General features: G+C 39.6%; 1 protein-coding gene across 2 annotated transcripts in view; it reads right to left on the reverse strand.

Moving 5' to 3' along the window:
• Positions 1-15,187, reverse strand: part of cacnb2b (calcium channel, voltage-dependent, beta 2b) — a 93,738-nt gene that overhangs the window by 18,324 nt on the left and 60,227 nt on the right. For both annotated transcript variants that reach the window (XM_076984771.1, XM_076984772.1), the window contains 5 exons: positions 4,219-4,341; positions 1,334-1,473; positions 1,114-1,175; positions 849-871; positions 282-362 (listed from right to left, as the gene is read on the reverse strand). In XM_076984771.1, coding sequence (XP_076840886.1) covers positions 282-362; positions 849-871; positions 1,114-1,175; positions 1,334-1,473; positions 4,219-4,341 — 429 coding nt within the window. The remainder of the gene's footprint in view (positions 1-281; positions 363-848; positions 872-1,113; positions 1,176-1,333; positions 1,474-4,218; positions 4,342-15,187) is intronic.

A 15,187-nucleotide genomic window follows, 5' to 3' on the forward strand; every position in this document is an offset into this window, starting at 1 on the left:
CTCTGACAAATCCTGGGACGATAGACTGAAATTAGGGAACTGAACAGCAGGGGGCGTTAGACCATGCTAATAGGATCACGTTAATACAGGTTTCCAGTTATTCTTTATTCCAGTTATTCTTTATATTATTTGTTGTTGTTATAGACAGGATGTTATAACAAAACACACCTTATGCTTTCAAACTGCATCAACAGTTTGTATATGTCTGTTAATTCAACTAAAAAGCAAAAACTGAGAGGATCCCGACCACTCCCAGGTGATAATGGTAAACAGGCTGATACCTCATAGCCCTTGAGAGAAGGTCCCATCAGAACAACAGGACGCACAGAAGGCACAACATCATATGCTGTTAACTGCTCCCCCTGCAGGAGTGTGCAAAGGTTACACTTACAACTGTAAATGCTATTAAATAAGATGACAGACACACACACACACACACACACACACACACACACACACACACATTCAAAACTGTAGTTAAGTAAATAAGACAGAGAAACAGAGATTCCAGGAGGAGGACAATTCAGGTAGGAGTTCTTCATCTATGCAAGCTAAACCCTACTGAATTTGTAGGAGAAGAGACCAGTTTATACTTGAAAAAATAGCTCTTTAAATCACAGCATTCACACCATAAGTTTATAAAATGAGTGTAGATCAGTTGTTTTACTTAGGAATCTCAAATGTCATTTCAATATTCAATTAGTGTTAAAAATGCCTCACAACTGGATCCATATTCATACAAAATCCACACATATGTATATGCACATTACTCATATACACAACACACAACACTGCAAGTACTTTGCTGAATCACAGTCTACCAATTTGACCTTCACATATTTACTTACCGATTTCTTCTTTACATGCTGAACTGTGACATCAGAAAGAATAAAAATTACATTTCATGCCAGCATGTATAATGTAGCACATTCTTTTTTTTTTTTTTGCTGGAATTGTTAATGAAAAGTGAGGCAAGCAGTTTGTGCTCTATATCACATCCTGAGGTAATCATGTTTGAGCTAATCTAATTAGCACATGAATGGATATGGCATTAGGCTATAATGGTGCGGCATCCAGTGAGTTCAGCTTACCAACTAATTAATTTGAACTCACCTGTTGTCGGTGGCGTGATTTTCTTCGAGTTCATATCATCTTTGGCAGCACTAGTTGCTTTGCTGAAAAAAAGGGCGATTTCATCACTTTAAGTCCTAACCATCTGCAGAAATGTTTAACATGTCAACTTAAATCTTTATTTGTTTATGCAAATACTTGGCATCTCTCCAAGAAGCCTGCCATATTGGATGGAATGAAATCAGGAAATCAGGTTGTGTACTTGGCTAGAGCTTTGGCTGCCTTCCTGGCTTGCACTTCTCTTCTGATGAGAATGGTCTCCAGGTTGACTGGGCTTGGGATGAAGCCCACCTCTCCTCCCTCCTTTACCGGCCGCCCAATCCACCAGTCATTATTAAACTTCTGCAAAATAGCAAGATTGTGTAATGCGGTGAGTACGGGAGTGTACACACCACATGTACAAACAGAGAGAAGGGTGGACCCAAGTGCCGGCTCACGCTGACATGAAGAGTGGCAGAGCCTATAGTCAGTGTGAGAGAGAAATATGTACTCACAGCAAAGAATCACCAACAAAAAACAACGTAGAAAAATCAACGCGCAAAAAATAAAACTAAATTGTACGTACACAGGAGAAAAGAGAACAAAAAGCAATGCGGAAAACCCAACGTGTGCAAAGCGAAACTGAACCGTAGAAAGACGGGAGAAAAATAACGAAGGCAACTCAAAAGACACGGAAAAACAATACGTAAAACGAAACTAAGGATGCCAGGGGAAGTAACTGGCAGCAGGTAAAACACGCCGCTACAAACAAAACCTTCCCAAAATAAAGGTATAATGGATAGGAAGTAAAACAGGTGGAGGAAAACTTGAGATGGGCCAGGGAACTGAGCAAGAGATTTAGTTTAGCATTTGATAATTAATATCCAGGGGTTCATAGGCGAAAGGTTTTATGGTAAACCGGGGCGCTGGTGCTGTCATCCTGTCACTGCTCGTGGTCACTCAAGTTTGTTGACAGTGCAGTGGATGGATGCCATTGTCTCAGGATGCCCCCAAGTCTGTTACCTTCTGGTTCTGCCTTTTTTAGCTAGGCTGTAATAATTTAACTTAATGCCAGAGTTGCTGCCACACTCCAGAAATGTTTATAATTTCACCTGTCCTATATATGTCCTCATACAGAGCTAATTTCCCCTGTTCTATCTTCTCCACATGGCTGCCCGCCTACTCGAGGAACACTGAGATGAGGAGAGACGAGCCTTTCCAGAGATCCATCCTGGGCCGGCCACCTCCTGCCTAACCAGATATGAGGGAGGATCAACCCACTGCCCTGACTAACCAGATATGATGGAGGATCAACCCACTGCCCTGACTAACCAGATATGATGGAGGATCAACCCACTGCCCTGACTAACCAGATATGAGGGAGTGTGAGTACCCGATCCGTACACCCTGCCCGATCCGTACCGAGCATGCTCGAGAAAATGTGCGCATGCGCGTTGCGATTGGCCCAGGCACGTATCGGGCAGATATTTTGCGCATGCGTTAACACTTTACGACACTACTAGATGCGAAGTAGTGAACGGAGTCTGTGATCGTACGAGAAGCATTGTAATTAAAAAATGAAGGATTCCAGATTTTATGGCGAGTTAAAGGAGTATATCTCCCACGGTTTATTCAAATCGACTTGTGATAAAAATATGCGACGTGAAATTCGTTGTGTATCTGAAAACTTTATAGTTGAAAGTAAGTTAAATTCAAACCATGTTCCTAAGTTAACAGTCTGTCCTGTCGTGGAATATAAAGTTCTTATATATATATTTATAAATAACAATGGTGGAACGTTTTCTTTTTATGTTTAGATAACCGAATGTTTTACATCGGACCAAACAAAAATTATATGCGTTTGGTTATGTTGACTGAAGAGGAAAAGAGGTCTGCTCTGATCGAGTGTCATCATAACCCTGGCACCGGTGTTACCATCATGGTGTACGACGCACTAGAGACAGGGTTATTGCCGGTTACTTTTGGCCTACCTTTTGTTTGGTCCGATGTAAAATATTCGGTTATCTAAACATAAAAAGAAAACGTTCCACCATAGTTATTAACTTTATATTCCACGACAGGACCGACTGTTAACCTAGGAACATGGTTTGAATTTAACTTACCTTTAACTATAAAGTTTTCAGATACACAACGAATTTCGCCGAGTCTTGGTTCATCTCAAGGTTTCTTCCTCATGCTCTTAGGGAGTTTTTCCTTGCCACTGTCGCCCTTGGCTTGCTCACTGGGGGCTTGGACTCAGACACTTGTAAAGCTGCTTGTAAAAAGCGCTATATAAATAAAATTAGATTTGATTTGAGATAGAGACTCGAATACGTGACAGAATGATAAGAGAGAGGAAGGTGGCGAAACACCTTGCAACGAAGCGCAAAGACAGAGAAAGCAGAGAAGGGCTCAAAGGCTTCCTTAAGTAGTCAAAGAGACAGCAGTGACGGATCACTGCTGATTGAACTTATTGAGTCTGTGTGACGCGGGTATGGAGGCAGCAGGAGACAGAGGCTGAGAGCCGAAGGCTTTATTGTCCATGACAAACAACTCAAGAACTCAGGCCACTTGGCAGTAGAAAACGACAGGAAACTCAAAGAAAACGAAGAACAGTATGCAGGGCTTGTAGTAGCACAGGACCAGTGCAGCAGACTTCTCCCAACGAAGCGAGGCGAGGGGTGCAGGTAGTATGTGCAGCACTGGACGGCACGACCTGGAGAAATATAAAGAGCCCGAGTCTAATTAGTAGCAGGTGTCAGTACTCGGGCGATTGAGAGTGAGGGAGTGACCGGGAGTGAGAGGGTGTGCGCAACGCTGGTGTGGGCGTGTGTGTGGAGGAAGGAGTGACTGAAAGCGCCCTCTGGCGGCGTCTGGGCTGACCCACCATAACAGACTGGGACTGACTCCGGAGCCTCTAGTGGCGGCTGGAGGAATGGAATCCAAGCCAGCCCTTACAGATTGCTTATGATCAGTAATTGTATTTCAGTTAAATCAATAAATCCAACTTAACCTCTCAACAAGGCTGTTAAAAACTGGTGGCCCATAGTTAGGCTCCATGTTGGGTTGGTCAAACCTAGGAGGTCTGGTGGATGGCGTCTCCCTCACCTCTTTGACATGCAGGAAGTCTTTAGCCTCAAAGGAAACCCCGTGGCCTGGTATAGGAATGTTGTCATCATCGGCAGGGGTGTAAGTATAGTTTGTACGCACTGCAAATGCAACAGGCTTGTACTGCCAAAGATAAACAGAAAAACAGTAACTAAGTAACATTTCATTATTTATATAAAATTGTATATTCTGACATAGAAGGAGGAGAGAATAGATGAATAAAGAGGAAGGCGTTCAGTAAAATCAAACAAACAAATATAAATTAAACATTTTCTCTTTTTCAATAAGTCTGTGGTGAAAAAAGTCTAATAAACTGTATTGTAGAGTGTGGGTGACTGAACTTAGACCAGCATTGAGCCGTGACATAGATACATTGCTGAGCAATCAAACTTAGGCAGTATTGGCTTTGGCATATTACTGAAAGTTTAAATTTGCTTAGTTTCAGACTGAGATGCTTGGATTCATCCTTTAATAGCTCTACAGTTAATTAAAGAAGGTTTTCAGTCAAAGAGAATTCTAGCTGCAGACATCTGGTGACAGAGCCTACTGTTCTTGCTTTAGCAGGAATCTCTGACGTATCCACAAGAGGTGGAAATTATACTCACTGTAGGACCATATGCTATTTCTGTTCACAGCCACATTCAACCATTATCCTGATAGCCTATTTCCTGTATTTTCACTTTGGCAAAGTTGGTGCAATTGGCACGAGTTTTACTGGATTTAAGTGCTATTATAATTTTAATGTAATATAATGACATTATGCACAATTTAATAACTGTAAATTTTATTTAAGAAAATTGAAACTACACTTCATTCTTATTTATGAGTTACTAACTTTCTGATATTGTGGATTAAACTGGATTGTATTCATAATACTAGTGTGACGTTCGGGCGCAGCCAAGGACGAGACACAGAATCCTCGGGTTGTGGAGCAAACGTAACTTTAATTTGAACAGATATTGCGCGCAATAGCGCACGAGAAACATCAAACGCATACGTAGAACGTGTAGACTTAGACAACGACGAGCACAGGACACTGCGCGAGCGCACATTAAATAGACAAACCACATTAGCCCCATGTGATTACAAGACGAGCCACAGGTGAGACATTATCACAGGACATAACCACTACCACGAAGATCCACAGACGCAGACGATGCACGTGGACAACGTATACACACGCCCAAAAGGGAGGGGCCGGGGTCCTCAACATGACAACTAGAAGGTGGTAAGAATACGATATAAAAAAATCATGCAAGTATCCTGCAAATTTCATAACTTTTTCAGACAAATCAAAACATGAAAAATATAGTTGGAAAAGACAACATTGCTTTCAAAGTTCAAACAGGCTTTAAATACTCTTCTTTCAAGTTTTTTGTCAGAATTTACAGTATATATTGATTATAATATATATACTTTTATCATTGACATTTAATATTTACACTTTACTAAGTGTAAAATATTAAAATAACAATATTTTGCTGTGATGTAAGCCCTGTATTTCATGGTTAGCAAGGCACATCCCTAGACAGGTGTGTGCCTCTGTCTGCACACTGTGTCTTCACTATATGGCTTAACCTCCCAATGATCCATGGCCCATTCCCTTACTCCTCACTGAGGAAACTAGCGTGCAAATACCAGCAGATATAAATACTGTTATTTAAAATTATATATATTATATTATGTGTTGGTCTTTTTTTTATGCATAGCTATAAACATGTGGTAAAACACATTAGCAACTAGTACATCTATTTTTGCTGTAAATGTGGATGAACAATATTGTTTTCATTCACAGCTAACACAATCTAAAATGTGTAATGTTACATTTACAAGGTCAAATGCCAGCACTTGGGTAATAAAGCTGGTAATTGCTTCATTTTGGAAGGTGAAAAATGGCAAGCTGGCTGATATAGGACAACACGCTGTGTGTAAAGTGCATTAATTAAAAAGCACCTTAGGGAGTATGTTAATGGAGGTGTTCACTGAGCCTTCAGAAACTTCAGAGACTGGAACATTGCACCACGGGGAGTTACCAGTCAGATACAAAGAATAGATGATACTTTGAGTGTTTTGTTGTTCTTTGTCGCTTCTAATAAACACTTCATTAAAGGATAGTTAGGGTATTTATATGTATTTAAAAGTAAATTCTTGATGATTGCACAGAATTATTTTTAAATCTAGTTTAATTCTCAGAATCTGGGTGAAACAATAAGTAGTAAATTTTATGTTCATCATTATAGTTAAAATATTAGCATTGTGATTAGTGTCAGGGGAATTTGCTAATGTCATTTACGATCACATACAAATATTGTGATTTAGTAAATTAGCAGAAAAACTGTGAATAAGGTTGATCAGTGATTTGGTTCAGTGATTCATTTGTAATCATGTCCTTGTTTGACATCTAAGCTCTGAACTCTAGCTAAGAAAAAACATACTGCGTGATCACCTAAGCCTCAAATATTGTGTCCTTGATTGAGTTAACATATTTGTATGTAGGTACTTGCAGGAGCTCAGATTTAGTTTAAATGATCACCTTAGATTTGTCAGATTTGTAAAGATGTGGCTTCTGACTTGGTGGCCATAAATCATCCTCTCAGTCTAGGATTCTGCAGAAATCTGTGATAATTTCTCCTGATGATAGGGTGAGTTTGCTCATATAACTGATATGATGCATATAATTAAGTTGATTTACATTGTGACTTGCAGTACATTCCGGCATTACTGTGTGACCTGTTCTGAAGAACCTATTTAATCAGGGGTGTCAAACTAATTTTCACCACGGGCCACATTAGCAATTAGCAATTTGTTGTTTTTCTTGATTATAATTTTGGCATACTTAGCTCCATATTTGGTCTCAAAATGCCGATGTAGATTGTACTTTTTGACGGTGACCGCCACCGCTTCATAACACAAAAGACATAACGGTTTTTCTCCTTGAAGCACAAACATTTATTCGCTTTCCCATCTTTCTTGAAACACCCTTCCATCTGCGGTAAATGTAGTTTTTGGTCACTGCACATATTTGACTTTTTTTTTGGACAATTAGGCTTTTTAAGCTCTTGAGCCTTGAGTTTGATACATGTGTATTAAATCAATAAGTTGAATGAGCCTTTGTCACATAATGGCACATCTCCAACTCTCTTCCAGTGGGGGTTTGTCATTCTGTATGTCTTCTCTTGTCTAGCACATCCCTCCCTTGTTCACCGATTGTGTGTCACACCTCTTGTTAGCGTCCTTATTATAATGTTCATGTTTTAAAAGGTCCTGTCTCATGTTTGTGTATTTTGGGTTCCACACATTTACCCTGTGTGCATGTATATGCTACTGTCTTAAATAATTTTGCTAACACTGTGTCTTCAGATTTGATTCATGTGTTTCATTTCAGTTTTCTGTTTAAATCAACATCAGCATGTGCCAACTGCCATCTGTCTGTCTAGTCTCTGTTGTCATGTTCCTTGTGCTTCTGTTTTCATTCTGGTTTTCCCCAAAAATTGTTTGGTAACTCCACAATTTGTAATTGATTTCATGTGTCCTTGTAGTCATGTAGTCTCTTAGATTTTATGTGTATTTAAACTCTGTGTTTTTGTAGCTCTGATGTTCATGTTTATGGTAAAGTTTTATTCGGTTTGTTCTTTGTTTAGCATGTTGGTTTTGTTTTTGTGTCTGACTGCTCTTCCATTATCAGTGTTGCGAATAACGGCGTTAGGTAACAGCGTCATTTTGTCAGTAACGGGATAATATAATTAATTACTTTTCCTGTCGTTACAATGCCGTTGACGTTACTGGTCATTAAAAGCGGTGCGTTACTATATATTGATATACTAACAGTAATGCGAGCGGACCGCTGCCCAGGCTAGTGAGGAGTAACAGATCTCGATAGGTCACAGTTCTCTGTGTAACACCTGTTTAACTTAACAAGTCAGTAAGTGATTGGCTAAGGCAGCGTTATGGTAGCCAATCATAGCCAGTGTTTTTACACGCGTGGCAGTGACACACGACCAGAGTTGCCAGGTTCACGGTTTTCACGCCAAATTGGGCTTGTTTGAAAATCGGGTAAAAATTCTGGGGTGACGGGGTGCGTTTTTTTGGGCTACTTTTTAGTTGGGAGTTACAAGTCAACACTAAGAACTAGGAGAACATAACGACATAAGGGAGGACAGTGTGAAACAGAGAGAGAGAGAAAGCAAGCAAGCAACAAACACAGACACATTATGTGAAGAGAAAACAGCAAGCAAGAAATTATTAAAAGCAGAGGTGGGTAGAGTATTCAACAATTTTACTCAAGTTAAAATACTGTTACTTGAACCAAATGTTACTCAAGTAAAAGTAAAAGTATGCATCCAAAAATTTACTTGAGTAAAAGTAAAAAAGTACTTTGATAAAAAGCTACTCAAGTAGTGAGTAAAAGCATGAGTACTGTCTCGTGTCAATAAATTACATCATGGGAAATTGAATTACTGGAAACAATGACTTTTAATGATAACAAAAATAATTTATTATAAATAAATATAATATATAAAATAGTGGTGGGCCGTTAACGGCGTTCGTTAATTTGATACTCTTTGATTTGATACTCGGGCGATATAAAAATTATCGCCGTTAATCTATTCTTAAAGTTGGGTTGGGGACTGGGTCAAAATGGGTAAGCAAACTATGATGACTTTCAACTTGATAGTTTAGCTCGGCTGTATTCCTAACCAAATTGCATAGTAGGGGCGAGAACGAGTTTTCAAACCTGTGAATTACAAATTGTACGTGTGTTTACATGGATGCAGCCACGAAGTCGCCAGGTTTGCTTCATGGAAAATTCATTTTTAGGAACGTAAAGTGTTACCGGAGAGGAGCTCAGAGCGGTCGTTTTCTGCATGGTCCTAGCGCTATTTAAATATTTCTTTTTAACCGTTAAAACTGCAGAGGACCAAAACCGGCTTTTGAAAAAGTCCCCCCCAAATTACGTCCGCGAGGTTAAATGTACTAAATGTTGGCTTACATTTCAAATATCATGTTTAGCTGAATAAACATGTTATCAACCCATTTTAATGTACAGTATGTAGGCTTACAAATTCATGTTTAACTGAATAAACCGTTGAACACGAGTAGCCTACATTTTATTGAGCATGTTTTTTTCTTCAAGTATCAAAGTAGAACAGCTTTCTCATGCAGTCATTGATGCATTCTGGAAACAGGAGATGAGCCCCTGGTCTAATGCACCATCTGTATTAAGAAACCCTATCTCAAAAACTGACTTTTAGTCATTACTTGGGTAGCACGCATATGAGCCATTTTAATATAGATTAATCTAGATTAATTTCAAGATTTCAGTGAGATTAATCTAGATTTTAAAAATTAATCTATGCCCACCCCTAATATAAAATGTATTTATTATAAATAATTTGTATTTTTGTTTGTTCCTAATTATTAGGCCTGTGTAACTTTAATGTGTTCCACAAAAGGCACTAACTGATGAGACTGTCAGACAATACGTGTAGCTACAACTTGACGCTAACTGAATCACTTTGTAGCAAACTTTGGTTCAACTAAATCATCATATATTGCTAGTGTGTACACTCAGAGTGTGAATTGGTCTTTAATATTGCACTGCGTTACATTTAATAATTACATCATACAAACATATTACACAAAATTATACATACGGCAAACTTATCGCATCGTGTTTCCTCAAATTTGATGTTGAGTTCTTGTAGGCTGAAATGTCCACACGTTTTGGCAGACACAACTGACAGCGCGATATATAACTGTCCTTTTTACATGTTTGTAATGTTAACATTGGCTGTATGAGGTCTGGGATGCTCGGTAGGTTTTTCTGTCACTTTCTTGCTACCGGTGGAGAAAGTTTGCGTATGTGATCACGTGACTGACCAGCTTCATTTGATTGGTCACTCATACTCAGGTGACGAGACGTTGGTCAGTCTTCTCTCACTGAAAAGACGAATTATTTACAAAACGAAAGTAACGGTATGGAAGTTTTTCTGTATCAATATTCAAATGAAAATGTAATACGTATTTGCATTTACATGTTCCACTCATGCAAGCAACTTTGAGCTCAAAATTCAAATTCAAATGCAATAATTTCATTTACATTTGCAATGTGATAGACGTCTATTCATATTTCATTTACACATACATTTTGATGCTTTATTTGTGTCTTTATTGAAATGAAAATGTATTTCCTATTTGAATTATCAAGTTCATGTGATCATGCAAAGGTTGTATCAAAATTATAATTAAAATGCTATTCGCTTAATATGCTTTGCATTTCGTGATAACCCGTTTGAAACTTAATTTTCAACCTCACCACCACGCTAAAAAGATGTCAATATTCAAACGTTAATGGAGAAATAGCGCCTCTCCTGTTTGCACTAACATTACGATACCAACAGCGCTCAAACTGTCAAAATGCATTTTGAAAGTGCAATCCGAGCAGATTGCATTTTCATTTCCATGGTCTTCCACTATAGTCAAATTATAGTCAAATTAGATTCCACGGCTTCACTTTATTCAGCCAAATAGGTTCCACAGCTTTCCACATCAGGCAGCCAATCAGGACTGGACTACAGCACGCGCAGCAGTACAGGCGAGTGTTTTTTAGACATGGTCGCAGAAGCGCTCATTAGATTAATTCAAAGGGTAGCAGACGAGTCCTTATGGTGAATTTACACTACATTAGTGTGAAATGTTAATCGATCAAGTGGCAGACATATCAGCCTTATCTGGCGCTGATGTGACTGTTATTGCCAAATTGAGCACTGTGGCAGAGCAACTGTGTGCCTCAAACTACGGCGGTAGAACGGCCGACCTCCGTGAAGCGTAGTGTTGCCACCTGTCCCTGTTTTCACGTGCCTGTCCCGGTTTTCCCGGGCTGTCCTGGTTTGTCCTGGTTTTCATCTTTTTAATATTCGGTCCCGGCAAAAAAACTAGGTTAGTTCAAACCACGATTCAGACTGTTTCTGCACACTTTAAATCTGTTTTTTTCTCGCTGTGTCCATTTTAAACCCCTCCGGTAACGTTTTACCCCCCCGTCAACAGATTACACTCGCTCAGTATGACAGTGTCCTTGTTTTTTGTCAGACTTAGGTGGCAACCCTAGTGAAGCGTCTTGTGTGATCAGAAACAGAAAACCATTTCTGCTCGTTAATGCTGGTTTATTTAAATAAACATTTGTGCTGTCGTATTTTTAAAGTTATAAAGCGGTAATGCCTCGATGAGTGGTTATCTAGAATCCCCCAGCGTCCCTGTTTAGTGTGGTTAATGGCACAGACGCGGCATGATAACCTGAACCCGCAGGTAATCCTCTACCAAGCCTTGATCTGTAACGTACTTGTAATCATGACGCGAGCAGACATTTTAGAAGCGAGCAAAAAACTGAAACACGCGCTGAAAACAGGGAAGTGAGCGCACTTAACAGCGCTCGGTTTTCTTGATTTTGCGTGCTCAGTGTGTCTGACTTGCTTGATTGAATCTTATCTTTGCGCTCTCATATTAAAGACCGTAATCTCACTCCATACTACACCTTGTGGGTTCATAGATTGTCCTTGTTTGAGTCGAGTGGTCCTTATGTTTTCATGCCTTGGTAAGTCCTTAGTATAAGCTTCCGTTGTCTACGTTTCATGCCTTTCCCTAGTCTCAGACTATACCTTTGAGCAGAGCCGGCCCTGACCAATGTGGTGCCCTAGACGAGATTTTGGTTGGTGCCCCCTGTATCATCAATCATCGGGTTGATTGTGTCTGTCACGTTGAGGATCCCGGCCCCTCCCTTCTGGGCGTGTGTCAACGTTGTCCACGTGCTTTGTCTGCGTCAGTGGAATTCCGTGGCGATGGCTATGTCGTGTGAATAATGTGTCTCACCTGTGAATCGTCTCGTAATCACATGGGGCTAACGTGGTTTGTCTATTTAATGTGCGCTCGCGCAGTGTCCTGTGCTCGTCGTTGTCTATGTCTGCACGTTGTGCTGAATGTGTTAGTGTTTATCGTGAGCTATTGCGCAATACACGTCTTTATTAAACGTGACGTTTGCTGCCATCGAGGGATTCTGTGTCTCGTCCTTCGCGCTGCACCCACCGTCACAGTGTCACTATTAAAGAAACAAATAAAAAGCAAATGACTTAAATATTACCATATAACAAGCAATAAATATAAAGGTGTTGCACAAAAAATATTTTAAAACTTTTACATAACGTAGTGCAGAGAACAACTTTTAAATATTAATAATAAATTTAAAAAAATAAATTAAAAACAACAACTACCACCAGTGCAAATCAGCGCAATTTGCCTAGTGCAACATTATTATTTCAAAAGTGCATCCGCAATTAAGCTAAGCTAATCATAGCACTAAGATTGGGCAGTATGACAGTGGCGGTTTTCACTAAGATCATACAGAGGGGAAAAAGCCACAATGACGATTGAGTGTTAGTTGTGAGTCAAGCGAGCTGGGGGGTGTTCCACAAAGCGAGTTAAGCGAGAAAACCCGGGTAAGTTAACTCAGAGTTCACGGAAACTCGAGGTTTTCCGTTCCAGAAACCGAGCTTAAAGAGAACCGGAGTCAGTTACTGTAGCAACTTATGCTCTGAAGCTAACCTGCTCGCTGGCAGGTTAACTTGGACCTGACCCAGAGTTACAAACACGTCATCATGACGTGTCCTTTCCTCTAGGATCATGTGGATATTGAAACTCAGTTTATTCGCTGAGTTCTTCGTCGGGAACGCCTTATAAAACCCCGAATAGACATAGGCCTATCATTTTCGGATTATTTTTTTAATGAACGTTATCGTTTTTCAGCACAATCCAATACTTACGTCAATAAAATTATTAAGCGTCACATTTCAAATATTACACATCGCGGATCAGCCCTAAATTCTCTCCAGATTGTTATACGTCGCTCTTCGTTTTTTGCTAGTGGAATTTTTTTTTATAGTGTAGGAGATGCGGGATCTGTCAGCAAAGCTACTGTATGTCGGTCTGTCCAAAAACTATGTCTGGCATCAAAATGACTAGTGCCCAGTTTTGTGGTGTTTCCTGGGCTTAAGCCAGTTATGGACATCAAAGAGGAATTCCATAGCATCGTAGGTTTGTCTTTAATTCACACGGACAATAAAGAAATTAAGCAAAGGAGAAGCAGTAGGCTATATAACAAACTTCATTCCATTTACATTTTAAGGATTTCCTAGAGTGATTGGCTGCATTGATGGAACCTACATATGCTACCTATTCCAGCACCATTAGAACATAAAGGCGATTACATAAACAGAAAATCCATCCATAGCATTAATGTACAGGTACTAACCTTTATAATCCTTAATGAATAATGTACTTATCTTTAATGGTAACAAAACTAACGTAGCTATTGCCACCAGCCACTTTCCCTCAAACTGGACATATATAGACTTACCTCCCCCTGACTATATCTCAGATTTGCCACCAGTCCAGAGACCAGTCCACCAGCCCTTTGGCACCATGCACCATGCACTTTATCCCTGTCCCATTTACCTACCTCACACACTGTACATACTGTACTTATATTTTTATATTTCATACCTTATACTGTTATCTATTTTACATTTTTTTACCTTGCTTATTTAATGTCTATTGCCTGGCTTGCACCATGACCGTCTTGCACTATGTTGTCCTGCACTATGTTGTATGTAATTGCTGCTGTGATATTTTGTAGTATGTAATTGCACTGAGGCCTAGCCTAAAAGTGTTTCATTGTGCTGTACAACCCTGTTTCAGCATAATGATAATAAAGTTGAATTGAATTGAACTGACCGTTCTCCCCATCAAGATCATATGTGATGCTTCTCACCTCATCACAAATGTTGAAGCCAGATGGCCAGGATCCGTGTATGATTCCACACTGTACAACAAATCTGAATAGAGTAGGCCTGAGGTAGTGCAGTGTAATAGTTAAATCAGTGTAATGCAGTGTAATAGTTAAATCATTGCAAACCCTAGTGTGATTATAGGACACTATGACGGCCTCCTTCATGGAGACAGAGGGTATCCCTGCCTGTCCTATAGGCCTACCTTATGACTCCCTATTCAGATCCTGCACCTGGACCACAGTCCCGCTACAATCAGGCCCACAGCAAAACCAGAGCAAGAATTTAAATGATCCTAGGAATCCTCAAGGCCAGGTTCCAGTGCCTGAAGGGGCTCAGAGTTACCCCTGATAGGGTGTGCCACATAATAATGGCATATGTGGTATTACACAACATTGCAACTATCCAGGAAGAGCGACAGCCTACCATCTTTGACATGCCCACAGATGAGGAACCTTACATGCATGTGGGTGACAACAGAGATGGTGGAGTTGTCAGAGACTCCATCAGCAATCACTGCTTTCCACATTAAATCATGCACCACCACCCACCCCACCCCACCATCCACCCTGTAACCTTTTAATATACATTACAGTCAAATTCACTGTTATGTTTCATTATTTCATTTTTCTTGTAAATAAATATATTTTAGAATATATTTTAAGAATAAGATATAGTTATGTACTGCCATACCACTTTGTACTATATTCTTATACTTCATTTTTATCTGATGCCATGTGTGTTTCACACCACTCAGATTAGACCTGGAATCAGTAAGTGTTCAATTAAAAAATATTTAAAAACTCAATACAGTATTATAAAGGTGGAGAAAATAATAATATAATCGCACCCTTCTGCTAAATATAAAAATATCATTTTCACTCACGCATTAACTCTGTTGGCAATTTTTTGACATGCTGACTGCCTTTCTCTAGCAGCTACCGCAGTATTACATTTACGTTTAATAATATCTAAATATTCTGCATACGCAGTCATTAATACTTCAAGCTACAGTGGTGTGAAATACGATGCTCGGCTGATTTTCGCGTTTAAGTCCATGATAAATCCTATTTATCTGCGTTCCATTAAGAATGCCTTTTATAGTTACGCGTGAACGCGCTTCTGTCTGGGTC

This window comes from Brachyhypopomus gauderio, unplaced genomic scaffold (genome assembly GCF_052324685.1).
Source record: "Brachyhypopomus gauderio isolate BG-103 unplaced genomic scaffold, BGAUD_0.2 sc34, whole genome shotgun sequence".
In the NCBI taxonomy this organism is placed as follows: domain Eukaryota; kingdom Metazoa; phylum Chordata; class Actinopteri; order Gymnotiformes; family Hypopomidae; genus Brachyhypopomus; species Brachyhypopomus gauderio.